Source organism: Nipponia nippon, unplaced genomic scaffold (genome assembly GCF_047370975.1).
Source record: "Nipponia nippon isolate SJK-2023a ecotype South Korea unplaced genomic scaffold, ASM4737097v1 scaffold_4, whole genome shotgun sequence".
In the NCBI taxonomy this organism is placed as follows: domain Eukaryota; kingdom Metazoa; phylum Chordata; class Aves; order Pelecaniformes; family Threskiornithidae; genus Nipponia; species Nipponia nippon.
This window is the reverse complement of record NW_028262358.1, coordinates 124,618,111-124,645,670: the sequence shown is the minus strand read 5'-3', so window position 1 is coordinate 124,645,670 and position 27,560 is coordinate 124,618,111. Positions and strand designations below refer to the sequence as shown.

Below are 27,560 nucleotides of genomic sequence, written 5' to 3'. Positions count from 1 at the left end.
GCCGTGCATACGGAGCGCTCCCCTCTCCAAAAACCAGTGCCTTGCTCCTTCCTGTGCTTCTGGAGGAGGAGGAGGTTCATCTCGTGTGAAAAGCGATCGATAAGCAGAAAGGTGATGGAGTAGCTGGGTTCAGAACCAAGGGCTGCAGTTTGTTTTCCCGTTGTCTTGACTGCTGTATCCCTGGATTCGGTCCCGTTTCACTACAAGTACCCAGAAAGGATGGAGTGTTTTTTTCTTTGTGATAGCAGTGAGGGAATGCCATTTTAGAGAGCATAAGAGATTTCTAGAGAAAAAGCAGTAGTTTTAAGTCACTTCCATCCATTTAAAGCCTTGAGTTAATTAATGAAAATCTGTGTTACCCTGTGAAGAAAGGGGAGGAATATCTCCCTTCTCCTGAAACCGGCACAAAGACCATAAGCAGCAGGCTAAGGGCATCTTGCTAATAAGCCAGAGGGAAACTGAGGCACAGAGAACAGAAAGCCTTGGTCACTAAAGTGTGCACTTGTACGTCTCCTTATAAGCTCACAGAAAAGCTGGAGAAAGCTGTTTTCACCTATTCCTAGATTTACTAGCAGCAGAAAGATGGGAAGCCTGGTGAAGCTGTTCCTAGGCTTCACAGATAACACTTTCAGATCAAAATAGTTTAGCAAAGTCTTCAGGTTTCTGAATGCTTATCTGAATTGAACTCTGAATTTTTTGAGGTTCGTGTAGGAAAGGGAGATGGGTTTTGTTCTCAACATTGAATGTTTAAAGCATTTTGGGCAGGGAGGTTCAGTTTTTGCAACTTCGACGTGAACGGATTAATCGTCACTTTGATCTCCTGAGCTGCCCAGAGCCGCGGCGGGTGGAAACCTGCCTTATCTCTACAGTGAGGAACAGCCCCATCTTTTACTGTGAAAGAAGAGAGCTAACAGGGAACAAGAAAAGCACTTTCCTGGGGAATATAACAGCTGTAAGCTAGATAATTCTTTGCAAAAAGGCTCATTTTCCTCTTGCTCTGAATGCAGGTGACAAAGCAAATTGGTTTCAAAACACTGGTAATAATTAGGTTGATTGTATCAGAAATTTATAAGAGGAATTGTTTTTAATTATGCCTCATTTATGTGAACTCTGTAATTTCTAACACATGCTGGTCCTTAATTCCCAGCCCATACTGTGGATCGTGGGAGGTGGTTATGGTAGTCTGTGTTCGTCCCAACCATGTGTTTGTCAGTAATGTATTAACTACCTCTTGGTGGAAGCATTTGTTCCCCCTTGATTTTATTTTACTTTTTAATTGACTAGTGGGAAAAGTTTAAATAGATCACTAAGTAGTAAAAGTCTCAGGGCAAGGCAAGCTTTGAAGAACATGATGTTGCCCACCGCAAAGCCCGTGGCTTAGAGAGCATGGGGATGATGCTCCTCTTGCTGCTGCCTTCTGCTCCTCTGGATGGAAGCAGACGGTGGGTTGGTGTGGGACATGGACGAGGTGAAGTAGGATCCAGCCATGGGATCCAGCAATTAGGATCCAGCAGCTGAAGCCTACGAGCAAAGGGAAAATCTTCAGAAACCCGTCTGGGGCTTCTGTCCTGGTTTGTCATCTCCTGGCTCTGCCATGTGGAGTGAGAAGGCATTTATTGCTTGCTGAGATGAGATAGTGTGTTTGGTGAAACTGCCTTTCCCCTTTATTTGACCACATTCAGGGTAATGTACCGACCCTATTCTCTGATATTTAACCTGATGGAAAGTGCTTTTCTCCATGAGCTGTACTCATCCCAGAGAAAAACGAGAGAGAAAATGCTGATTAGCTATCGTGGTATGGAGTTGCTAGTTCTTTTCTTCTAACATTACATAAAAGAGCTCTCATCTCTAGATAATGGATTTGAGGACAGGCATGCTGGCAGAAAGCTGTCTTCGTTTCATCCAGACCCATCAGAACTTCCCCAGTGAGATCTCAGCCTTCTCATCTCGGAAGTCCCCAGAAAGCTTCCAGTCTGGAATAAACCTGGAAGCCAAAAGTAGGTTTGCATGCCTGAGTGCTCTTTATGGTTGCTGCTCCCAGACACGTAAGCATTAATGAATCCTCTGTCCTCTTCCCATCAAAAAATAACCTACCTGCAAACTTGATGGCTTCTTGGCTCTGCTTGTGTACCAAGTTTATATACCAGCTTTTTTAGTAGCTGCTCAGTAAGTTAATAGTCTGACCCCAGTTCCTTCCTTCATTAGCTGAGATATAATGTTCATTTTGATGCCTTCAGCCCCCAGATATGAATGCCTGCGCTAAAGCTCTTCTAGGATGGGACACAGCAGCTTTTAAATGCTGAACAACATCACGGAGCATCACTAGATGTAATGTATTCCAAACAGTGAGACATACCAATTTTAACAAATTTAAAAATAATCTCACCTGCTCTGCCAGGCGTTTTGTTTTACGGCTGTAGTGGAAATCCTGCTTGACAGATACTGAGCAGAAAGAGAAGGAACCTGCTGAAGAAGTAATTGCACAACAATACTGAGGATTTGCACTGACGAAAGGCTCTGTTAATTAAAGCAGCCGGGCTATCAGCCAAAGAGCAAAGTGTAGAAAGATAAGCTCTGCCTCACTTAGTGAACAGAAGGAAGATATTTCCAATAATCCCTTGGGACCGCATCCCTTGGGTTTCCAGCACTTTCTTCTTCCACTGGAGATGCTCTGACTCTCCGTTGTGCATTTCTGTATCTCTAAGATGGATGTTGCTGTGTTTCCTTCCCTTTGATGCTGATGACCTGGTATTGCACGGCCGCTGATGGCTTGGCAAGAAGAGGATACCTCAAGGGTGCTGCTGAATTGCCTTGCTGACTTATACATGCTCTCTGTCTTGCAGATGAGATGTGACAGCCCCTCTCAGCTCCATCCCTGAGCTCTCAGTCCGTTTGCTGCCAGACTTCTCAGCGTGGACCAGGGGACTAGCAACGTGTCTTTTCCAATGAAATTAGAAGTGCATCATTTAGCTAGTGGAGTCTTCTCAAGAGTCAAGGGCCGAGAGAGATCTGGGCTTCAATACTGTAGAAGTTTTTGGGTTTTGCTTGGTTTTTTAAATAAGGTCAGGGAGTTGCAGTTTGTGCATCTTAGGCTCTCGTATGGCTGTTCCAGGCTCTTGTATGGCTCTTGTATGGCTCTTCCAAGGAGGACAACGTACTGAGATTGTACCTGGCCTGACACACCTCCGGACACATCTGTGGTGAGCGCTCCACCTGCCTAGCGCAGCTGGGAAAGCGAGGCAGGGTCACGGAATATTTTTGCCAAAATAAGGTCAGGCTTTTCCATCTGCTTCCTCTGTGAGCTGGTCGGGTTTTTATTCTTTGTCTGTACAGGCTGTGTTACACGGCATTTCTGTGGTTAGTTCAAGTGCAGGAACAGGATAGTCCTGGCCGTGGGCTCTTTCCTGGCCTGTTTTCACTCTGCTGCTCTGAATTTCAGAAGCTGCTCTGAAAATAAATTAGCCCGAGCGGCGTGCAGCAGTCCTGGCTGCGGGTATCGCTCCGACCTTGCGCATCTCTGACCTGTGTGGTGCAGTGCCAGATTCCCTACGATACCTGAAACAGATCCAGGAGATAAAGCTAGTTCAGAGCAGTGATCCCTCTAGCCCGATGTGCTCTTCAGGCTCTGCCTGCCTCCGGGAACGGGCCAGGATGCTGCGAGGATCTGCAGCTCCTCTGCTGGCAGAACCAAATTCCTGCTGAATCCCAGGGGTCAGAGTTGGCTTAAATCTGAAGCAGAAAGGCGGTCTCTGTTCCCAGGCTCACTGGCAGTGCGTACACCGGTTCCTGAGCTGTTGGTATTTACCAGTCTGGCTCTGGAAAGTTTTTGCTACCCACAAGCAGTTTGAATCCCCCATCCCTGAGCTCCAGGCACTAATACTCCACCTTGTGAAAAGAGTTCAAAGGTATTCCTGCCCTCTTTCTGTCTCTGCATGTTCTCTTTTTCAGCAGTGAGAGCTGGTTAGAAATGGCATCTCTGTGTTTTACCTAATATTAGCAAAATGCCTTTGGTACAGAAAACGCAAGGCGGGTGTCCCCATTTCATCAGGTCTTGGCTCTCCCTGAGCATGCTGCTGGCTCTTGTCTGGGGAGAGCTCGGCCACCCGGGCTAGATGGAGACACGGAGCCGAAGAAGGGATGCTGTAGAGCTGAGGAGGTCATAGTAGGAAAAAGCTTCCCCTTGAATTGAATTTTATAGCGTAAATAAAATTTACTGTGGGGGGGAAAAGGGAGAGGGTGACATAAGCCTGCTATTTTTTTCCCATACTAAATGATACAGAGCTGCGCTCTCCAGCCCCGAGCTCCTGGGTCTCAGCCTTGTGTATCCAACCCTGTTGTTTCACCACTTCACTTAATTGATGCTGCGCTATCAGGTGTTGGGTGAAATTTGTCAGTTTTCGTGCCTTAGAATCTGAAAGGGCAATATTCCTATTATATAGGACTGACCTTTGAAAATCCTCTAACAGTTTGTTTCCATCCAAAGATCTTTGAGTTGTGAGCAAACATTCATCAACCTAACAGCTGCCCTGCGAGATTAGGAAAGGATAGACAGCACCAGTTCGTTAAAATGCAGCCACATCGGCTTGGAGCATGCCAGTAGTTTCAACAGTGCATTTTATCATTACCCCGAGCAAGCTGTTTTATCGAACAACCTTTTTGCTATTAAAATTACCACTATAGCAGCTGAGGGGTATTTGGAGAGGAAGAAGAGGCACAGAGGATGAAGTTCAGAGTTGAGATGAACTGCCAGAAGCAAGAGCTTGAAGATGGAAAGGGTAAAACGAAGGCTGAGAAAACAGGGAGTTTTTCCGAGAATGTATTTTTGTTGTTAGGTTGAGTGTTTCAGTGCTGTCCCTGGAGAAGTCTCGGTGGCAGGATCATTGTCCTCCCTGCAGAAAGCTGGATGCGATGCCCTGCGTGACCTCTTGCAAATCAGCATCTGGTAAGGGCCGTACTGCAGGCCAGTTCAACACCGCCGCTTTTCAATTGCAGCAGAAACCTTGCAGACAGGTGGTATAGCATATAGAAGTTTCTAGTTTATTTGCCTTACTTTGTAAGACAAATAATTGTGTACGTATGCCCCTGCTTGCATTGAATCCGTGCGTGCTCTTGCGACAGATGGTCCTGCTGCCGTCCATCGTCTCCCCAGCGTATTTCAGCTCTGAGCTCTGGAACTGCTTCTTGGCTGAGCGGAATAATTTAATCTGAATTTTCAGGCCATGAATAGCAAGACAGGATTTGCCACGTGAAAGCAGGTTTGCGACGTTCGTCTAGCTGTAGCTTGAAAGAGCATCGATAAAGAACCACCAATTCATTCATCTGTCGGAACATCACGCCTTTGGATATTGCCCATTTAATTGCAAACTCCTCCTCCCCCAACCTAAAATTGGGTTTATCGGTATCAGAACCCTGAGCATGAGATCTTCCCTCCTCAGATGGCTTTCTCTGGTTTCACAGAAAACAGCAACTTGTAAATCTGGCTCGTGATCCCAGCCGTGCTAATGGGAGTTGGGTCCCGAGCTTTTCTGTCCCCTTGTGCTCAGCGGGTTTTCCCTGCGAGCTTTCACGTAAAGCACAGAGCGGAGTTTCAGAAAGTTGAGAAAGGAGTGAGATGAAGCAATGGGAGATGAGGTATTTGAAAGCCTCAACTGCAAGTGACAATATGTTATCCCAGGGATGCTCTTTGGAGCCAAATAGTTACAAATAATTGTAGAATAAATCTAATTGGACAACCAGCTCAACGTACATCTTTGATTGCACAGCCACTAACAGCAGCACACAGAGAGAATAAAAATAAGTGAGTATCTAGATCCCTTTAACATTAAAAATAAGCATTCTCCTCCTTTAGTTTCTCTAGAAAGATGTGGCAGCTGCACCCGTATGAGAATGAATAAATAATCAGTTTTATTTGTATCGCAAGCTGTTTTCTCATCTCAGAGATGAGCAATTCACTGATAGCAGTCGAGTAGTTTAAAGAGAGCCCAAGTGTTTGTACCTATTACGTGCACGGACACAGTATCAGTTTAAAAAAAGGATTTCCATTAGTATCTTCCTGTGAGGTTTTGTTCTCGGTGGGAGATAATTTATGCTTGGTTTTATGTTGCATTATTTAATTACACGTATTTTAAAAATGCATCTGTTTTGCCAATTTATATGCAGTATACGCTGCCTTTGGATAGCTTTGTAACTAAATGCCCTTCCAGTGAAACTCTTTTCATACCTCTGGAGATGAGTCTTAAAATAGTCTATAAATCCTTTTCATTCAAATTTTGAAAATGCCTTAAATTGGAGGTAGCAAAGCACAGAAGTCTGGAGTCTAACTAGGCTGGTTCAGGGCGTAAAGGAGGGCGGCTGCAACTGTTCCAAGGTGAAGAGAAGGCGCTGGGGAAGGAGCAGCAGAATAATTAATACATGAGAAAGGGGATAATGGTAACCTTCCAGTCCATCTTTACAAGCAAAGATTAAAGGGAAAACAAGAAGGTGAAGAATTGCCAGGGGAAGCCACTGTAAAAACCAGGGATGTCTCATCAGGCAATAGATGACTGAAGAAACATCACGCTAAGAGCATTGCTGAAGAGCTGTTTTCGGGTGGACATTCAAATAAATGACCAATATTTTTGGTGCAAGTGCCATCAAATCAAACGAGAGCAGATGCCAGAGAATATGTGTGGGGTAAGTGAGATGTGGAAGAGGTCTGGGAGCGAGCACTGGAGGAGAAGTGCCGTCTCCTTTCTCCTGCCCCTTGCCCGGCCGCAGCAGATGCTGGTGTGGCACCATGCTCTTCGTGGCCAGGGCCTCATCCAGACTAGCCAGAGCGGAGCTGGGAGCCAGCCAGGCACAGCAAAGCTGTTTCGTGGGAAGAGACCGGTCACGAGAGGAGCGCATCCCCTTACACCTCGCACGCAGGTGGATCCGAGCGGCTTGGATCTCTCTCCAGAATGGCTTTGGCCAGGGTAATGGGGCTCGTTCAGGAGCTGTGGTCACATCCGTGCCCGTTTATCAATATCTTCTGGATTTGAGTGTGTTAACGCTAGGATAACAGCAAATCGTTGTCTTAACAAACACCTTAAAGAGCTGCTTTCTCTATCTGTGATTTTGCCTTTGCATACCAAGTTTTTTAAACATTAATTATGATAAACGCTCACAATCAAAAGAACATCCATTTCTTTACAAAATGCCAATCTGCCAGTGCTGGCAGCGTTTCTGGAAGGAGCTTTAACACCATGTTTATGCATGTGTCAAAGTGCAGGGCTGCAATTTCCCCTGGATTTGTGGCTCGTCAGGAACTGTCAGAAACGCCCTGTAGTCCCCGTGTCGTGCTGGACTCATTTCCTTGAGTTTTCAGGTCCAGTCTGGGAATGAAAGCGTGATATTGGAGAGGAAAGGCATCATCCCAGGGGCTTGATTATGGTGGCACGGCCATGCTACCATCCCATCTTCTGCCTGCTGCCTGCCTGCACAGCCCTGGCAGCTTGGCGGCATGCCGGGAGGAGCATCGTGTTGTACCGGGTGAGGCCAGATTTTTTTATTTCTCACGAAATGAATAATCACTGTCTGAGCTCAAGGCTTGGATCTGTGCTTCTCAGTGTGGTTTTGGCTTTGGAAAGCAGGATGCTGGCCAGTAGGAATTGGATGAATTTCTGTCCTTTGCAAGTGGATAGGGTTTTCTCATGGTGGGAGTTGAGATTGGCAGGAGGAAAGAGTTCTGCGTGGGCAGGACAGGACCTCGGGGCCACTGAGTTTGATGCTGCATTTTCAGGAGGCAATTGATCGTCTTCAGTAAGCACCGCCATAGTTGTCCTTGGGAAGGGCAGTCAGATAGATTTGAGGTCTGGGCTGAGAGCCACGGTGATCTTGCCAGCTTTTGTGGAGCGTCTCAGCTTGCCCAAGAGCAGGTAGTGATAAAACATGGAGAAAATCGAGGAAAAAGGATTGTGGTCTTGGTCAGAACCGTATAATTCACACCAACATCATCTAGCGGGGAATGGGTAGAGGCCTGCAGAGATTTTTGGCGGCATCTGTAGTGATGGCAACAGCTCCTTTGGCTTCTTGGCAGAGAGTTTGTCTTCTCGTCGTGCAGCCAGCGTGCACAGGCGGTGCTGAGCTTGGGACTGGCCTCTCTTCTCTTTTCAGCTCCCTGACATGTTAAATGGGGGGAAGATAACACGGAGCACGAGAGAAATCAGGATCAAAGTCATCTTTAAGAGAGAGAACCTCAGGTGGGTAGATTCCATATGGAGTCTCTCCTGATGCCAAAATCCCTGCCGTAGCCGGGGATGTTTATGTAGCCCCATCTGACATCCCAAACTTGTTGCTTCATTTCCAGCTGGTCAGTGCAAACCCGTTCTGGCAGCTGCCCTCCTGAAAAAAATACAGAGCTTCAAGGATGCTGCTGTTTCGTGCGACCAGGCAGACTTGTCGTCTTCCTCATCCGCACCTCTGGTTGCATTTGCAGAGAAGCAAGTGCCAGTCTGATCTAACACCTCAGTTGCAGAGGGAGCAGGGCATGGAGTCAGCCACAGTAAAAAAAGATGTGATTTATCCTGTTTATGCGTATGTGAATCTGCACACACACATAACTCCTTCTAAGGAGTCTTGTAAATAATCTACTGACTCAGCACTTGTATGCTGATGCATAGAGGGAAGGGGCCCTGGTGTATCTGGTAGTCTGCGGGTCTTAAGGGCTGATCTGGAAAACTTTCTTAAGCAGAGGATGCCTGAATTTGTCCGAACTAGGAGTTGAACATAAATGTCTGATTACAGAATAGTTTCAGGGATACTTGGTACCTGCCTGTTTTTCCCCTCTGCTGGAGTTTGCCATCTCCCAAAGTCTGCTAACAGAGCCCTCCCTAACTTCTATTAAGCCTAGTTCGGCTGATTTTTAATTGCATTCCTTGCTGCGTTAGCCAACGGGAGCAGCCGGGTGTGCTGCGAGCCTGCAGACGATGGATTAGCTGCTGCAGAAGTCTTGGCTTCCCACGTGCTTTCTGCAGAAAGAAAAGGCCGTCATCAAGGTGGATGGGAAGCAGACTGCTCGAGTTGAAACAAGGATGTGGATATGGACGAGAGGAAACGGCCTCAAGCTGCGCCAGGGGAAGTTTAGGTTGGATATTAGAAAAAACTTCTTCACTGAAAGGGTAGTCAAGCACTGGAACAGGCTGCCCAGGGCAGTGGTGGAGTCCCCATCCCTGGAGGTATTTAAAAGACGGGTAGACGTGGTGCTTGGGGACATGGTTTAGTGGTGGGCTTGGCAGTGCTGGGTTAACGGTTGGACTTGATGATCTTAAGGGTCTTTTCCAACCTTAATGATTCTATGATTCTATGATTCTGTGTGTGGGATGAAGATTGTCAGCTCCCAAATGTGCAAATCTTGCCTTCCTCGATGGGTGGGGATGGCAACGGTGGTACCTCTGGAGCCAAGTCCAAGCGGTCAGACTGGTCACCCCTGATCTGGGAGATGTGTTAGCCCTTTTCTTCATGGAGAGGGTCTGACCTCCTGCCTGCTCCTCCATGCGGAGTAGAACAGCAGGGTCCTCGTTGGGAGTGTTGCCCCAGATGAGGTCCTGGGAAGATGCTACCCCTGAGGTCAGAGCTGTCCCCATCGGACTAAGCTGTGTTTTGCAGAGGGCTTTGCTCCAGCCCGGTGGATCGGTCCTTGGGACAGCAGCAAGCAAAACGGCACACACCCAGAGCCTCTGGCCAGGGCGCTCCCCTGCAAAGCAGGAGACTTGCTTCGCTGAATCTTATTAATGAATGTTCAGAGTCAGTGCCAAGAAAAGGGATTGACAGCGTTGTAAATCTGCATCCTCCCTGGAGGACTGAGCTGGCAGGAGCTCTCTGCGTTTTCCTTCGAAGTGTAGATCGAGGTCAATTCTTGAGACGGAAGAGGCAGATGCATTTGGCTGCCGCGTCTTCAGTGCCATAATTCTCAACTGCATGGTGAAAGGGAGCTCACGGTGTCCCCATCCCCTCTCTGCCTATGGTGCTATTTTTCCCTAGCCCATTTGAGTTGAATTGGCACGTATTTGGGAATGATGGAAATGGATCCTTTCCCAAGAGCTTGTTCTTTGTCTCCCCAAATTATCCAGCCCTCCACAGGGCATCCTTTTGTTTTTTTTCTGATGAAGACCTGACATGAGCAATGAGGTTCATGGTTTCTTGCAGAGTTTGCTCTTTGCCCAGAAATCAGTCCAGTTCACTAAGTTGAACTGTCAGAACTTCTCCAAGGGCATAGACATTCTTCATGTTTTCACCGTCAAATTATATGTGACAATTTAAAGCTTAAGTGCTTAATTTAAAGCTCCTCACTAGCAAGGAGACTGCTGGAAGATATTGATTTTACTGCATTTTTGTATTTATGTATAAAAACATACTATAAAGTATTGGTTAGGAGCATTATTGCTGGGCAGATTCTGCATTTATGCTCTGTTTTAGTTCTGTCTTAACATTTTTAAGACCCATTTGGCCAACATAGCTATGAACGACACCATGAGGAAATGGGCTTGCATAGAGTTGTGGGGTTTTGTGCTCCCTGAGTCAAAAAAACCCCACGTTGTGGAACTGAATCACCTTGAATTGATTTGCTGAAAGGAGCAGAAACTTCTACTGTGGTGTTTCGGGTGCTCGGAGGCATTTTAGGTCTCACAGTTTGTCTCAAAAGTTTGCAAACTCTTCAGGAGGTTCATGATTTTGAGCTGGGGGCCTTTTAGCTGATGACAAAAAGTGTTTTAAAAAAAATGATTCCCAAGGAAAATAACCAAAATAAAGACAGCCAGAAATACACAGTCTGGGATGGTTTTGAGTCTGGAGGGGCTGGGGTTTGCTTGCAGGTTCTACCACTGATGCTCTGCTCAGTGTTTGGAGCCTTAACGTTTGCTATAAGGGAGGGTGGCTTTTTGGTAAATGTGTTTGTGGTTTTCTTGTAGCTCGATGGCTGATTTCGTGTCCTCCTCACTATTTTAATCTCCTTGGGTGAGGGTAACTGCTGACTCTCTGTTTTGCTGGAGTGCAGCATTTCAGCTTTGCCAAGGGAACATCTTTTTTTGGGTTTTGATAGGGCTTTTGGCTCGAGACCGTTGAGAAACAAGATTGTGGTGAAATCAGTCATTAAAATGACGGAAAGGCAGGAGAAACAGCCCTGGGTGAGAGACTGAGACCTCAATCTGTTCGAAAAAGGAGAGAGGGAGGGTTTGGTTATGGCACCTGTGTACTTTCTGGGGCAGATGAGGCCCCCCAGGGAGCAGAAGCTGGGAGCTGAAGGCAGATAATTCACGAGGAGCAAGTTGGTGACGTTTGAGAATGAACATCTCAGAGGGAAGGTAGATTCCCCCACTCTTGATGTCTTCAAATGGAGACAGGATGCCTTTTCGGCAGAGATGCTTCTACTGGTGACAGCTCAGGTCTGAGATGAGGTCCCTGCGGCCTGGATCATGCAGACGGTTAATATAGGTGACTTGAAAGTCCCTTTTGGCTTAACTTACTGCTGTCAGCCCCACCAGCCATCCACCACTGGTTCTCCAGAAAGCATTTAGAGTTCAACCGGTGCCATGAAGTTTGAACTCACGGCTTTGTAATTTGGTCTGAGTTGTCATTTCACAGCTGTTTTACAGTGCTGTGGGATGAGAGTCTTCCAGGGAAAGGGTGGCTGCATCAGGTCTCTTGGTCCACCGTGTAAGGAGGTCACACAAGATTATCAAGATGACCTCCTCTGGCCTGTAAATCCCTGAATTTGGCAACATAACATGCCTCTTGTCGGTACGTAGAGATGTATGGTCACCATAATGTCTGCTGGCTTTCTCTACCCAGCCCCACACGTGGTGGAGGGAGATGAATTAGTTATTGCTGGAAGAGCGCTTTGAGATACCTGCGGCCGAGGACATGGCACAATACGGTGTCGTTCAGCTGTATTTTAAGTGTGTGATGAAGTCATGAAAAATCGCTACATCTCACTTAATGGCACGTGAGGGAGAGGATTGGACTTTTATTGTATTTTGCTGGTATAATAACCCTTCTGTTTTCACCTGGCCTAATAAGCTTCTGAGTACGTTTGTGCTCATAATGCCCATTTCATGCCTGAGAAATCTGGTGGTTTTAGAGGCCCATTGAAATGTAAAAACTTCAGAAGAGAGAGAAATGTTTCAAGTCCCTGAATCAAATACTCTTCCCTTTCCCTCTGCCCTGTTTTTACAACATTAGTTGCTTGTAGTAAAGCAGAAAAGTTTCCTGAAAATTCACTTTTATCTTTCTCAAGAGTTATATTTTCTGTCTAATAACACGATGCCCTCGTTTCCGCAGCCCGGGATGCAGTGTATGCGGTCAAGATCAAAACCTGGTCTTGGCTGGGGAGGCACCACGTTTGAACCATCCCTGGGGGATAGAGAGACGGGAGGAAGGTTTTGAATCTTGGCCCCATCGTTCCCATCTCGGATCACTGCCTGCAGATCCCCGAGCGCTTCCTTGGTGCAGTCGCCCAGGGGAAGGTGCAGGGATTTACAAAAGCCACTGAATAGTTGTCTAATGACAATTAGCTGCATCCTAAAAGTGCTGTAAATCGGGATCGTTTCTTTGAAAACAAGGCATCAAAGGCAATAGCTTTCAGTTGCTTCTGACTTTTGCCGGAGCGAATGCGATGAATTGAATGTGCTTATCAAGGCTTGGAGGCATCTGGCTCCTTTGCAGCATCCTTCTCTTTAGGGAGGAGTTTAATGCCGGTGCACTGATGTCTTTATCCTCTGGGGTCCCCAGTTTCAGATGTTTGAGGTAGGGTCCACTTCGCTTTCTCAACTGAGAGTGGTTGCATCCTGTTCTTGTTCAGCAAGTTACAGGAAAACAAGTGAATCAATAAATTTGCTGGGTTTTTCCTTGGGATCTATCAATTTACAGGGTGCTTAAATCTTAAAAACTCCCAGATGAAAGGTGGGAGTACACCTCTTTTCTCTGAAATGCAAAAGCTGAACACTGACGCTTCCAGATCAAGCTTCAGACTTGATGGAGTAACCTGAAACGTGCCTGTTGCAGAACTTGTGCCAAGTTTTGCTTCTTATCCAGATCTTTACAACACAAGAAGATGGACCTGACTCCAAAGCTCAGGTGAAAAACAGCCCTGACTTTGTTGGGTCGTTGGACGTCTGAGCTAAACAGCACAACTTTGCCTCTCTCTTGATTTTGAATTGCAGCCAAAGCTCAGATCTGGCCCTGGATTCTCTTTAATCTTTTGCACGGTCCCTTTGGAAATGGGTGACATAAATGTTGCTGCGGGGGCTCGCTCCGGCAGTGGAAGAGCTTTAAAAGTGGCTTGGCCACGAAATGCAGGACAGTGCTGTGGGCAAAACCTCCGTGCTGCCACTTTCAGCTTTGGGGAGCAGAAATGAGTTGATGTTTGTAGACACGGTACCCGAATCTTTCCTGGGAATCTTTCTCCTCCACAGTATCCACTTCCCAGTGCATCGTAGAGGCAGAGAGGGGTTTCTGCTGCTCAGCCTGGTGGTTCTCACTCTTCTTTTGTCCTTTATCCATCCATCCACCCATCCATCCATCCATCCATCCATCCATCCATCCATCCATCCATCTTCAACTGGCAAGGCAGCACCTTGCCTGGAAAGTATAATATCAATTTACTATGGACTAAGTCCAACTTCTGCTAATCCTAATGGGTAAGGCACCCACAGACATCACTGAGATCAGGCTTTCTGAGGAAATCGTAACAGCAGAGATGCAGCGTGGCATGTGCTCTTTAGCAGAAGGCTAAATTATGTATCGGTGCGGGGTTTAATAACTTTGCAAACTTCCTAGAAGGGGGGATCAGCAACGGGAGGAAAAAGTTGGTGGAGATGAGACTTCATCAGGAGAAACGGTGCTGCTTTCAGAAACCCATCTTATATCATCGTTGAGCTGGAGAGGGTGATGACTGGTCCAGGCTGGCGTTTACTGGAGGGGTCCTTGCTGGTATCAGAAACCATAAAAGCTCCTCAGGTGGTTTTTGCAATCGCTGCCAATCCTGAAGTCTTCATGAAGCAGCTGAGAGCTGGTGTGCGGGGTGGGCTGCCCATGCGCTGACCGGGAAAGGAGCCAGCCACATGTGGGAGGCAGAAAATTTCCTAAGGCATTTAACCACTCACATAATAAAAATGGATCCTGTAAATGCCACGATGCCACTCACGTAATAAAAATGGATCCTGTAAATGCCACAGTGCACTGGGTGATTAATTAGACAAGGGCTGGGAAGGGGGGCTGATGGCTCAATTAAGAGCCCAAAAGGTGAAATGCCCACGTCCCGCTGGAGGCGTTCAGCCCCCACCAAGGTCTATTTTGCTGCCCTGTGCGATGTTCTTGGTCTTGTCATCGTATCGGTTTGCCAAAGTGCTCTTCCAGTTCAAAAAGCAACTCTGAGTGCCCCATCTAGATCCGCATCCCCTCTTTCTGAGCCAGCAGACCAGGTCCTTCTGATGCAGCCGCAAGAGCACTTGGGTTTGCTAAAGCCACTTACAGATGCAGCCGTGGCAATGTAGGAGAAGTTTTAAATTCTCCTTGTAGACAATTTGGGGACCACTCTTGGCTCCTCTCCTTTCCTGGTTGACGCATCCAGAGGATGCCCACAGCAGCGTGTTGGGTTTGGTGATGCTTCTGTAGTGGTGGTTTTCTCGAAGCCTGTGCTGGCCCCCTCATGTCCAGGTCTTCCTTGGCCTCCTGGGCCAGTGCCTTAGGGCCGTACCATTCCAAACCTCCTTTTTTTTTTTTTATTCCTGTCTTACCAGCTGCCTCCCTGAAATCAGCATGTGGAGTTGCCTTCTCTCCCACTTCCCTCCTCATCGCCCATTCCCACCGTGATTCCTGCAACCTCTTTTCCAGCAGTTCCCAGATAGAGAAGATATCCCTAGGAGCATCTGCTGGCTCACACTAACTCTGAAAGTAAATACAAACGCCGTGCTGATTTTTGTCATGCTTCTCCACCTTGGGAGGGAGAGGGGGAAGAAATTTTGGTGCCGGCATTGCCTGTCTGTGCTTTTGCCTTCTCCTACGGACAGTAATTGCATCGCAGCCCTCCTGGGGTGGGAGTGCTGCTGGCTCGGCTCTGGCCCTGCTCCACCGCAGCTTATTGCTGCATAATTTGTTCACCTCCCTGCAATAAATTGTTCGTGCTTTTGATGGATCTTCAGTGAAATATTTTAATGCGTTCTTGTCGAATGTTCCATTTTTCCCGCCCCAGCAGCTATTGACAGATGAAAGCACTAACGCTGGCTTTACATGGGAATTTAATCATACCAGCTGTCATGCAGATCCCCGATACAAATATTTTCCACTGTTAATAGTTTCAGCGTGGGCTTTTTTTATGTGATCAAATGTAATCTTATTTAATGGAGTTTTATTGCCGTGACGCCTTATTCTTTTCACCAGGCTGGACTTTATTTTTAAATCAAAAGAGATTGTTCAGAGGAGAGCCAGAGAAATGACTGGAGGGATTGAATGGCATGGGAAGCCTGGGATGAACTGAGTGACTATGGATCAGCCAGGGCGGGCAAAAAGTGTAAGAACAAGGGAGAGAAAGGCTCCAGCGTGGAAGGGGGCAGTCAAGAAGAGGGAGAACTTCAGTCTGATTTTACATGTGTATGGTTGGGGATGAGGGACATTGCACAGTGGGGGGGCTGGAAGAGTTTGGAGAGAGGGAAGCATTGCAAACCAGTTGTGTCCAAGGCAGAAATCGTGGGTAGTTGCAGAAACAATCCAGTTCCAATCAGCGCTGGAGAAATGCTGCAAGGGCCACTAATTCAGTGGCCACAGGAGAGACCGGCTGCCGTGTTTCCACCTCTGGCTGATGCTTCGTTATTACAGAGCCACCCTCCTGCGTGGGAGAGGGCGGGCGACCGCAAGCACAGCCGCTACAGCTGGTACCTGGCATCACCGGGATGGGTTCGGCTTTGGCACTCCTGCGAGACGGGCAGGAGGCGACAGGTAGAAGGGCTGGAAGCTGGAGCTGGCACCGGAGTGAGCTGATGCTTTTTGCTTAGAAAGCATTTCCCCATCGCAGGGGCTACGAAGCAATGCCAAAATGCTGGACTGCCGCAGCTGGAGCGCACAGCCCCAGCCCCTAAATCTCTTCTCTGTGCATGTACAGCCACCATAACTATCACGTGTTCGTCTCTTAGGTTGTCCGCACAGAGAAAAACAGCCTGAACAACCGGTTCCTGCCGTGGGATGAGATCGAGACAGAGGCCATCCTGTCCATTGACGACGATGCTCACCTGCGCCACGACGAGATCATGTTTGGGTTCCGGTGAGTAGCCTCCGTGCACGTAGCCTTTGGACCCGAACTGATATTTTCCACATCCAGAGTCTGCTCAGGTGCAGCGTGACCTCGTGGCTAAAGCTGGGGCCAGAATTAGGGCTAGCACATCCCTTCCCGTGGCTTTCCAACTCAATTTCTTGGAGGAGTAATACGCACTAATGAACTGTTTAATGAGTGCAGGCAGGTGGGCTGATTTCAGGTTGTCCAGGCAACCCCGATTCTCACACTTCTTAACCTTGACTCTTCGGCTTTTGCTGTGCTGATAAAGTTCTCTTAATGGTTTTGGGGGTCTGTGGCTTCCTAGGGTGGAAGGAAACCGGGAAACAAATCCAAGAGGCTCTTGCACTCGTTCCTTCGTGTGCCGTTGGCAAGGCCAGGACGTTCGCAGCCGCTGCGGGACATGATGCTTGTGTGCTTGCAGTGCACCGCCATCCTCTTTGCACCGTGTGACACTGGGATGCGACAGCTATTTTGGCACTTTCTTCTGCAGAGCATGGAAAAGACAGATGTTACACAGAAAAGGCTGGTGCCGGTTGCTCTCATTCTCACCCCCTTTCTGCTCCAGCATCTACATTTTCCCTTGACTTTGCCCTGGCAAAAAGCTTCCTCATTACAGGGCCAAGGGAGAAAGCAGTTACTTGGGCTTCTGCCGTGGGAGGTTTCTGCAGGCTGCTCCTGCAGCTCGTACAGCTAAACCTCGCCGGCTGCCAAAGAGACACCGGGGAGTGAGGATGGCACGAGGAGAGAGCGCTGGAGCTCATTTGGCTGCGGCTCGTCAGCCCGCCGGGCCAGGAGCGGGGGCTGTGATTGCTAATCCGAGAGCACCCAGTAGCTGGCTGGGGGGCGGGAGACGGGGACCGACTCTCCGCTCTCACCGAAACGTGTTGGCTCATGTTTGAGAGGAAGATTAAAAGGAACAAAACGCCTGGAAACCCAACAAGCTCTCGCTGAAAGATGAGAAATGAAGTGTTAAAGTGATTAAAGCAGGGGAGTAGGCGTCAGGACTCCTGGCTTCCCTTCCATGCCCCGTTTCAGGCTCTTTATCTGAACTTGGCCATTTTTTCCCCCTCTTTGGTCTCTGTCTACCTTCGCTTTACACAGCGCCCGGCTGAGGCTTTACTGATTAGCCCTGGAGAGCATCAAATGAAAATTGTAAGTGCTGTCTATTATTCTCACTCATATCCCTGCTTGCAAACACCTTGTTCCTACAAAGCCTCCCTGTGTTAACGCATCCAGCCAGGGAAGAGACGGTGTCTCAGCGATTGAGTGAACCTCTGCCTGTAACAACTGTGTTTTGTTGAAATTTTGCTTTGGGCTGTAATTCTTGGGGCCAAAAGCCTCTTCTTGCTGTGTTTGCTGCTCAGGAGCAAGCTGGAGGTGGGTGCCCAAAGCAAACCTTTCTGAGGAGCACACTCAAAACGATTTTCTGGAGAAATCCTTATTTTTCTGGCTGAGGTGGGAAGGAAAAAGTGTCACGTTCATAGGAGAGCGAAACGTGGGAGAAGTGAAAGGGAACGAGTAGTTTCGACTCCGGCTTTTCAAAACAATCGCATTGGATTGACAGAAACCGCAGCAAACAAGTGCCTGCTGGGAGGATGGTGCTAGGGAAGCTGCTGGCGCTGTTAATTACTCGGTTTTCATTACCAGGTTATATCGGAGTTTCATTAATTTGAGTAGAGGATATAACAGTAAACACGTCTTTGCTCCTGGCTGGGTCAGTAAGTGTAATGAAAGCTCAGGGCTCTCGGAAACTCGGTCTCTTCCGCAGCCTGAGATTGCCCTGCAGCCATTGCTTCTGTAGCTCTCCGTGGGAATGGGGGTTGTGGGAGGAGCTCGCACCCACATGAGGGAAAAAACCAAAAAGGCCACTTTTTGCCCTATTTTGTGCCTGTGAAGAAGGGAAAACCCTTCTGTATCCAACAGGCTCCCACCTGGGACTTGTTTCTTGTAGTCCGGAGTCACTGGGTTTGGAGATGCCTCTTGGACACTAACCGTTAGCGAGACGGGATCAGATGATCTGAAGGAGGCCGGCACCCCTGCCAGTGGAAGCTGGATTTATTTCCCAGGTTAGGCATTAGGTACTGACATTTTTCTTAATTATTCCTGCCAGTGTTGCAGCTATCCTGTGGGATTTCTCTCGAGAAGAGTGAGCTTCAGATGAGAGCAGAATATTAAACAAGCCCACGCTCTCACATGCGAACCTCAGGATTTCATTCCCTACGGCTCGACTGCAAGTGTGTGTTAGGGTGAAGGATGAGCTTACGGCCCCCGCGGTTTTTCCTTTATGGAGAGAGCCCGGGAAGCTGCCGGGTGCTGGTTTGGGATGGGAAGCTGGCAGTTTGGCACTCCAGGTCTTCCATCTGGAGACACCAGAGTCTTCAGCATCTCAGCAGCTTGCCTAAAGGGAGCTTGATGTTATCTCGACTTTACGGAGGAGGACACTGAGCTTCTGGGAGGTGGAAAGTGCCAGGGATTTGGGGGAAGAGGCCAGGAGACACTGAGTTTCTCCCAGGCCAAGCCCTGGCTGCTCTGGACTTTTTTGTAGAGGGAAATAAGAGAGAAGCAGCGCTGGCGTATGTGTCGTGCAGTGATGCCCCTGCATGGGCTGCGGGAAGCTGGTAGCAAACGGAGGAGTTTCCCATGTCGCTGGCTTTCACTGCCTCTTTCTCTGCCTTTCCATCTGAGGTCTTAAGTTTTCCATTCTCTGTGTAATTCAGAAACTAATTTTTGGCCACTGGGCTTTTTTGTTTTCTTTTAAATCTACAGAACAGCCCTTGTGAGTTAGAAAATCCCTAATTTATGAGTTAGGAGCACTTTCCCTGTGAATAAGCAACTCAGACGTGCCTCTAGGAGAGGACCAAGGTGAGAAGCTCAGCTTTGTACCAAGCAGCATTGGTCTGTGCTCACGGCCCGTGCTTGGGAGAGCTGGCTGAGGGATGCTTCAGATCACATCTAACAGCTTTCAGCCTTTAACAAGAGAAGGTCAACGAGTTCTGCATGTCCGTTAAAGCCAAGATTTCTGCGTTCAGCCCTTTCCTGCACTACAATAGGAAAGAAGTCAGAGTTATCCTGGGGAGAGACCTTGTTCACGTGTCACTCAGGCAGCTGTGATGGCCGGTCGGTCCCTCCTACCAGCAGCGGAGCTTCGGTGCTGTGGAGGTGGGCAAGCTTGTACTCAACAGCCTACGTAAAAAGCTATCTTTAGCACATTGGAATTTTCTGGTTTTTTATTTTAAAAAAATTAAATGGACTTTAAAGCAAGGTAATTGCACGTTTTAACAATGTTTATCCTTTTTGCCCAAACTCCAATGTATGTTGGCTGTTCTTTGAGCAGTTGCCAAACTTCTTGATCTATAGGCATCTCCATCACTTGCAACCCCACTGCGGAGCCAGTCCGTTGGTGTCGAGGGCATAGTCCTGTGCGTAGCGGTTCTCAGCCAGAGCCGTGCTCATCTCCAAAGAGGCTCCCCAGGTTTGTGTCTCACTGAAAGGCTTTGTGTTTGCAGTGTCTGGAGAGAGGCGAGGGACCGCATCGTTGGGTTCCCGGGGCGCTACCACGCATGGGACGTCCCCCATCAGTCCTGGCTCTACAACTCCAACTACTCCTGCGAGCTCTCTATGGTGCTCACTGGTGCTGCCTTCTTCCATAAGGTGAGATTTTGTGGCCGCAAAGCCCTGAGCTTTCCCTTCCTTCTGAGAGTAACCAGAGCCTGAATGTTTGTGGGGTGGTTTTTTTTAAAGAACAAATCTTGGAGCTCACCACTCCTTTTCCCTTGCTTCCTCCAAACTGAAACACAGCCAGCAACTCGTCTGTGTCCCATCGAACGTGCTGCTCGAGGAGCAGCGTATGTTTGTGCCACCTGAGAAGCACCACGGTGCTGAAGCCGGCGGATGGAGCGTGGGACCGAGCGCGTTTCAGTGATGCTCTCGGTCATGGCGAGGGCGAGGCTGGCCACAGGATTGCCTGCCCTGCCTCTTTATGTAGCATCTTTAATCTTACAGACTCAAAAAGTGTTGCAAGGGGTAATTTGCAGGGAAGTCATGGGTTTCTGCAGCTGCGTGGTGGCACGAGCTGGCTGGTAGATGTGGGAGGTGGCTGGTTTATGTTGGAAGGGAGCAGTGCAGAAAGCGGCTCCGTGGCGTGTGCCTCTCTGCATGGGAGAGGCAACAGTGGGCAAACAGACCTTGAGAAAAGGATGGCATGTTTTCCCGAGGGGACTGTCCTGAGCTGTCATATCGTGGTGGGAAGGTAATCCGCCTGCTACTGCTGCCATGCTGACTGCAGCAGCACAGACAGCAAGGCCCGAGGGGGCTGAAACCATCGTTTCTCGATCTCTGAGGTTACAGGAGCCTCGGGACTCAGCAAGGGTGGTGGCTGTGGGGTAGATTTGCTGCTGCTCTGGCTACAGCAGATCTCCTGCATGCAGGATTAACTCTCTTATGTGGAGTCTCTCCACTGGCATCCTTGAGCTCCGAGTCAGCCATGTCCCAGCAAGTGGTCTTGGTACTCACCTGCAGTGCCACGACTGCTCCAGGTCTGGTGCAGATGGCGCCAGTGATGGGTGGGCGCTTGCTGCTTGGGACCACCTTGAGCAACATTGTGCCTTTTTATCCTTTTCAGTACTACGCCTACCTGTACTCCTACGTGATGCCGCAAGCCATCCGCGACATGGTGGATGAATACATCAACTGCGAGGACATCGCCATGAACTTCCTGGTCTCTCACCTGACAAGAAAACCTCCCATAAAGGTAAAGCGCCGGGCAGAAGCTTGTACTGGGCTTTGCATTTCTGGAGAAACAGTGGTTTGGTTGATGTCTTACAGGCAAGCGGTGTGTTAGGAGGCTGCTTTGCTGCGGGGGAAATCCAGCTCCCTTTCCCTCAGCGCAGCTGTGCAGCACACGCTGCCCTTACCAAAATCTGGCTTCATCGCATCGCCAAAGCGCTGTGCTGCAAGCGTGATGTGCTCGAGGCTGTCAGCATGTCCCCTCTCCGGCCTCCAGGAGATGGAGTTTGTGTTCAAAAAAGCGTGAAAACTCAGCACAGCCCTTAGAAGCAGCCAAATCCCCGCCATGGCGAGTGGATGAATTGGGGTTTGACTTACCCTGCAGCTCAGACCGGAGGGCTTCCTGGCTCAGTAAAGGCCTTTCTGAGCAGCTGATCCTGAAAAGACAAATTTCCTTCCTTCCTTAGCATACAGCACAAGTAGGAATGATTTCCTTGCTGATTTTCTGTAGCTTTCCAGGCTCATCTGCCTGCGGAGGGCTGTTGGTCCAAACGCTGCAGCCCAGCTGAAATTTCCCTGCCCTGTGATAACAAATGAATGTCACAATTTTGAGTATGAATTTGGGATGCAGATCATTCTGCTCTTTATCGCTGCTGGCAAACTGCTCTTTACAGCCCTGCATACGTCTTGCTGTCGCAGGCCAGCTGCCTTGGAGACGGGTCTTGGCCGTAAATATGATGGGTGGGTTTTTCTGTGTGGTGTTCTTCCCATCTGGAGCTACTACGAAGTGGAGTTTGTAGAGTTTGGTGCAGCTGAGAGGAGATCAGACCAAAACCAAAGGGCACTGCAATGGGATGTCTGATCCAAGACAGACAAGGAGGCCCTTTAATCAACGGGTGGCCCCTCAGCACCTCCTGAAAACTGGAGCCCCTTCCAAAGATCTTACTCTGGGTGCCTAAGACAGGAGTTGCCCCAGATTGCTAATTTTTCTGTAGCGTCTGTGGCCAGCAGGGCAAGGGAGGGGATTCTGCCCCTCTGCTCCGCTCTGGGGAGACCCCCCTGGAGCCCTGCCTCCAGCTCGGGGGTCCTCAGCACGGGAAGGAGATGGAGCTGTTGGAGCGGGGCCAGAGGAGGCCACCAAAATGGTCAGAGGCTGGAGCAGCTCTGCTGGGGAGAAAGGCTGAGAGAGCTGGGGGGGTTCAGCCTGGAGAGGAGGAGGCTGTGGGCAGAGCTGATTGTGGCCTCTCCGTGCTTAACGGGGGCCTACAAGAAAGGTGGGGACAGGCTTTTTAGCGGGGCCTGCGGCGACAGGACAAGGGGAAATGGTTTTAAACTGAAAGAGGGGAGATTCAGACTGGACAGAAGGAAGAAATTGTTTGTGCTGAGGGCGGTGAGGCCCTGGCCCAGGTTGCCCAGAGCGGTGGGAGATGGCCCATCCCTGGACACGTTCAAGGCCAGGTTGGACGGGGCTCTGAGCACCCTGGTCTGGGTGAAGATGTCCCTGCCCATGGCAGGGGTGGGACATGGTGGCCTTTGGAGGTCCCTTCCCACCCAAACCATTCTGTGATTCTGTCTGTAGGCAGTGAAAGGAAAGGAGTTCCTTTCTCAAGGTCTTTTTTTTCCTGAAACAGCTTCTCAAACCTTAAACCAGAAGAAAGTAACTTGAGTGTTAGTAGATCACCGTGTCCCCCTTTAAGCCTGTGCTCTGGCAGAGCTGGTGTGGCCCACGTCCTTCCTTGCCTGGACACCCTCCAAGGGACACCCAGCAGCCGGGCAGGGCACAGCCAGATCTGTGCCCAGTCTGCGGCACGTCATGGAGGACATCGAGCCAAGTCCCCCCGCGCAGTGCCTTGGGCGCAGGCAGGGTGTCCCCCCCCGGCCGGGACGTTGTGGACAGCATGGCAGTGACCGTCTTCGTCCCTCTCATTGCAGGTGACCTCCCGCTGGACTTTCCGCTGCCCCGGGTGCCCCCAGGCGCTTTCACACGACGACTCTCACTTCCATGAGCGACACAAGTGCATCAACTTCTTCGTCAAGGTGTACGGGTACATGCCCCTCCTGTACACCCAGTTCCGCGTGGACTCGGTCCTCTTCAAGACCCGCCTGCCCCACGACAAGACAAAATGCTTCAAATTCATCTAGAAGCGGGAGGCAGCTGGGCGCCCTCGGCTCTCCGAACTTTGGCCAGAGGCGGGTGAGGGCAGAGGGTGGCTTTTCTGACGGGGCTGCGAGTGCAAAATGCCTTTTGCTGTTGACTCTGGCCTCCCTCCTGCGGAGCAAAAGGGACACCCTGAATTTGGACGGGCATGTTTCCCCCTCCCTTCCCGCTCTCCCCACAGCGACTCAACCAAGCGTCAGGGAACAGGATCTCACGGCTTCTGTAAAGATACTCCCTAGGATGGTACACTGAGGAATGGCACGTTGGCTAGTGGCTCTGCCCTTTCGCTAGCCAAGGGCAACCATTCTTTTTAATGATAATTATTGTTATTTAAAATGAAAACGTTTTAGATTTGCCGCGTGAGGCTTTTTTTCTTTTCTTTTCTTTTCTTTTTTTCCCTCCCACCCACCCCCTTTTCCCCTCTGGACCTGTCTGCCCACGCAGGGGGGCCGTAGCAAGCCCAGGCTGGAGGTGTTTGACTGCAGAGAGGTTATTCCCAGCATCGAGACAGCTCCGCTCACCACTGTTGTCCCCATCCTTTCTCCCGTGGGGCAGCCTTTCTCCTCCCCTCCCGCACACCACGTCCTGGCTCGTCTTGCCCTGTGGCTACTACTGAGGACTTTCAGGTGTCATCCAGTGGCGAGCTCTTTGCTCTGCTCTGCTCAGCACCCTGAGCCCTGCCCTCGGAGAGGGGAGAGCAGGGAAGAGGTTGGCCCCGGAGGGTCCTTCCCCGGCTCCCAGCACCGTGCGGGGCCCCGTACCACAGCCACGGGGGAGTTTGGCTGCCACGGTCTCTCGGTGGCCTTTTCCACCCCGCGCAGCACACCGAAGCAGCACAACCTCCGAAGACAGGGATTGTGTTTGGGGCTTGGGAACAATCCATCTGCAGCACAGCAGGGGCTGGCAATGCCCCGGGCTCGTGCGTTCGAGCGGGCTGCCTTGGCCTGCGGTTTTTGATGGCCGCTGCGGCGCCGAAGACGGCTGTGGAGAGTCTCAGAGTCTGGCCTGGCCTTTTCACAAGTGGGGCTTTTCCTCCTTCACTTCAGGGCCTCGTTCACTGGCCCTGGAGATCTGCTCCAGTAGCACCCTGAGATCAGCTACACAAGCCTTGGCTGATAAAATAAACCTCTTTCCCAAAAGCATCCAAGCGTGGACGCAGTCTGCCGAGAGCTGGCTCTTCGCGGTGCCCGGCCCCTGCCAGGGGAACAGGCAGGAGTTCAGCTTTCCGTGCCGGTGCGATGGGAGTCAGGGTATCGGGGCCTTCTCTTGCGATGGCTTCGCATTTTGCAGAGTGGAGGAAGGAGAAGACGCTCACTCTTAATCTGCGCGCCGCCAAGCAGAGCCGAGGCGAAGCGCCAGCCCAGCCTGCGTGTGCCGGAGCCGGGGCTGCACCGTGGGCTGGAGTCCCCGCTCCGCCTCGTCCCTCGTCCCCCATCCCAGAGCGAAACCTGCCCAGGTCGGGTTCGCCCGTGGGCCTCAGCCTAACTGCCTTAAACCCTCATCCCGTCCACACTCCCGCCCTGGCTTCGGGCTGCGTTCGAAGGTTAATCCCACCAAGAGCTTTCCTTCGTGTGAACTGGGAGATGCCACTGGGATCGTGTGAACTGGGGCTGGTTTCGGAGCTGGTTTCTCTCCCACCAAAGCGAAATGCTGTTCCATCTGTGTGATCGCCCGACCTCCGTGCTTGGCTCGCTGCTCCGTTCTGCTTCAGTCCCGGCCTGTCTCAGGAGGAAGGACACAGCTTGACCCTCTTGTGTGATGTTCTCCCTCAACGCGTCCCAGATGTGTAGGGGCAGCCTGGAGAAGCTCTTGCTGGGTAGACGGGAAGGTGAAACTTGTGTGATTGGCCTCAACGTCCCTGGCATTCCTGGCCTGACTTCCACTGTGGCAGGCTGCAGCTCAGCATCCCAGCACCCTGCAGCAGAAGGCTGTTACCACCTGGCTGTGTCCCACAAGAGGAGCAGGGATGCTCCCTCAGCAGCTCCTGGCCTCACTCGGAAGGTCAGCGCTGCCCGCACTCCTCTCCTGCAGCCTGCACCGCGTTTTGGGGTGTTAAGTGGCCTCTCCAGCCACGTTTCAGCCATTTTTCGTGTCAGCCCCGCGGCCAGTGGTCACCGACGCTTGCTCCTTGGGAAGGGGCAGCCCGGCCCCAGCAGAGCCGATGGCTCGTGCCTTCACCAGCACTACAGACCGCAGCGAAATATGGATCAACATATCTTTTCCTCTGCGTATATTTTTTTTTCCTTTCCACTCTTGTTGTTTTAACATCAGGTGCTCAAAACGGAGCGTGTGAAGGCTCACAGACTCCTTAAGGATGCGATGGGAGACTCCTGAGAGGCCCCGAAACACCTGGAAGGATGTTTTCTGCCCCTGCTCGGAGTGGAAACGTGGCACTCGTCAGCAGCTGCACCAGCTTCAGCCTCCCTGAGGGGCCTGGTACTCCGCCGCCGCTGGCTTTAATTCTCCCCTCGTTAATAGGTGGTTCCTTAGCAGCGGTGCAGTCGCTCAGGTACAGCACAGGTCCCCGGTGTCGGCCAAGGGCGGGGGCGGCTCTGCCTGTCCCACCCCTCTGCCTGCACAGCGGAGTCAAACGCGAGCAAGGATGGACGCAGGCGTGGATTGCACTTTATCTAAATAGAGATACGCTTCTCGGCAACCTATTTTCAAAAAATCTGAAGGGAAATTTCATTATTCTGGTGAGAGACTGTAACTCAGGGAGCTTGGAAAACGCGGACGTGATGTGAAGTGTTTGCCTTGCCGTTTGCGTCGCGGGGGCTCGGGGTTTGCCGAATCTCGTTGCTTGGCTGTGGTCGGAGCTGGCGGCGAGCCCAAGGTTGGGGGTTTCTTCTTTCCCTTGGTGCGTTTCAGTTCAAGGCTGGTAGAGGTGCAGGGATCAGCGGTGGAAATCCAGGCTCTTCCTCCCAGGCTCTTTAACGCGCTCAACTCGTGCCCAAAGCGTCGGGTTTTCTTGGAGGATCCCTGGTGCTGCGATAGCCGGGGGCCAGGCTCGGAGCGTCGTGGCTGTGCGGGGAGAGGCTGCCTGATGGGATTGCTGCGCCCGTCGTGGGAGGGTTCCTCCTTGCTGGGACCCCCCCGAAGGGGGAGGATTGGGGGGGGTGAAGGGGTGAACGGGTGGTCACTGGTGGCAGCTGCGTGGGGGGGACTGGGTGCCATAGGGAAACGCCAGCCAGAGCATCTCCTTCCCCGCCCGCAGGGCCGGTCCTGTCCCCCCCGGTCCTCCGCTGCTGCGGCTCTTTCCCAAATCTTCCCAAATAGCCACCAAAACCCTTCCAGAGTACAGACTCGCGATTCACGCCCCGACTTTCTGCTCCTGAGATATCCCAGGATCTGAGCTGTCCTTAGGCTTTCCTCCGGCACCAGGGAGGAGAGGGGTATTTCTGGAGAGCGGTCCAGCCCCTGCCGCCGTCCCCAGCGCCCTCCCTTGCTACCCGTCGCGCTCCCGTGATTTTCAGGGGGTCCCAGGGTAACTCCGAAGCTCAGGTTAGGTTGTACGATTCGTCCCAGCTCCAGCACAGAGCAGCCTGGGGCACGCAGTCTCCGCCATCCCAGCCCCGAGGAGAGACGGGAAGGCCTCTCGGCGGCTGCACCTTTCCCAAGGGAAAGGCCTTTTCCCCTTTTCCGTGTTTCTGCTGCTTCACCCGGGACCGGGGGTTGCAGCCGCCGGGTACGGAGCGAGGTCTTTCTCACGTTCGCTGTAAATAGCATCGCCTGCGGTGACACGGACCCCCCGTACCCCGGTCGTGTCGCGCAGCGCAGCCCCTGCCCTCCCCTGCGCCGTGGCTGTGCTGACTGCTCCGTGAGCACCAGGTTGAAAAAAAAACAAACAACAAAAACTGAGAGAAAAGAAACACTCCTTCAACACGAGCACAATGTTGAGTTTTTTTGTAAAAGGATCCAATAAATGGAGAGTTTAACTTGAAAGCGTCTCCGTGCCTGCTTTGCTGGGGGCTGGGAGAGAGGGGTTGGGACCAGGAGGGGGCTGGCAGCAGCAGTGCTGCTCCGTGGCCCTGGGGCACCCCAAAACCAGGCATCTCCCCAAGGGAGCAGCAGCAAGGGGCAGGTGAGCGGGTCCAGAGCGGTGGAAACCCTTCTGGGATGGCAGTAGCTGGTGCTAAAGCCAGTTGTACCCATCAGCGAGCTGCTGGCTGGGCCAAGAGAGCCCCTGGTCCAGCCCTGGGGGGGGGTCGGACCCCCCGTGTAGCTTCAGGGGACGTCGCATCCCAGCTGCCACGGGGACACGGGGCTGCTGGCGGCATCGGGGCAGCCAGCCCGGGCAGCGGAGCTGGGGGAGGCTGGAAACCCTGCGATTTCTGCATTGCTGATTCAGCTCAGGCAACCGAAAGCACCTTCCCCAGAGCCCCGCGCCGCTTGCAG

At 50.9% G+C, this 27,560-nt stretch overlaps 1 protein-coding gene across 12 annotated transcripts in view; it reads left to right on the top strand.

Moving 5' to 3' along the window:
* EXTL3 (exostosin like glycosyltransferase 3) overlaps positions 1 to 27,107 on the top strand; it is a 161,365-nt gene extending 134,258 nt beyond the window's left edge. For 11 of the 12 annotated variants that reach the window (XM_087773780.1, XM_087773779.1, XM_087773785.1 and 8 more), the window contains 4 exons: positions 16,143 to 16,270; positions 19,789 to 19,933; positions 20,904 to 21,032; positions 22,940 to 27,107. In XM_087773780.1, coding sequence (XP_087629906.1) covers positions 16,143 to 16,270; positions 19,789 to 19,933; positions 20,904 to 21,032; positions 22,940 to 23,149 — 612 coding nt within the window. In that variant the 3' untranslated portion in view covers positions 23,150 to 27,107. Of the gene's footprint in view, positions 1 to 16,142; positions 16,271 to 19,048; positions 19,420 to 19,788; positions 19,934 to 20,903; positions 21,033 to 22,939 lie in introns of those variants that run through there. The other variant, XM_087773787.1, reaches the window with a different exon arrangement.
* Positions 27,108 to 27,560: the final 453 nt, after the last annotated feature.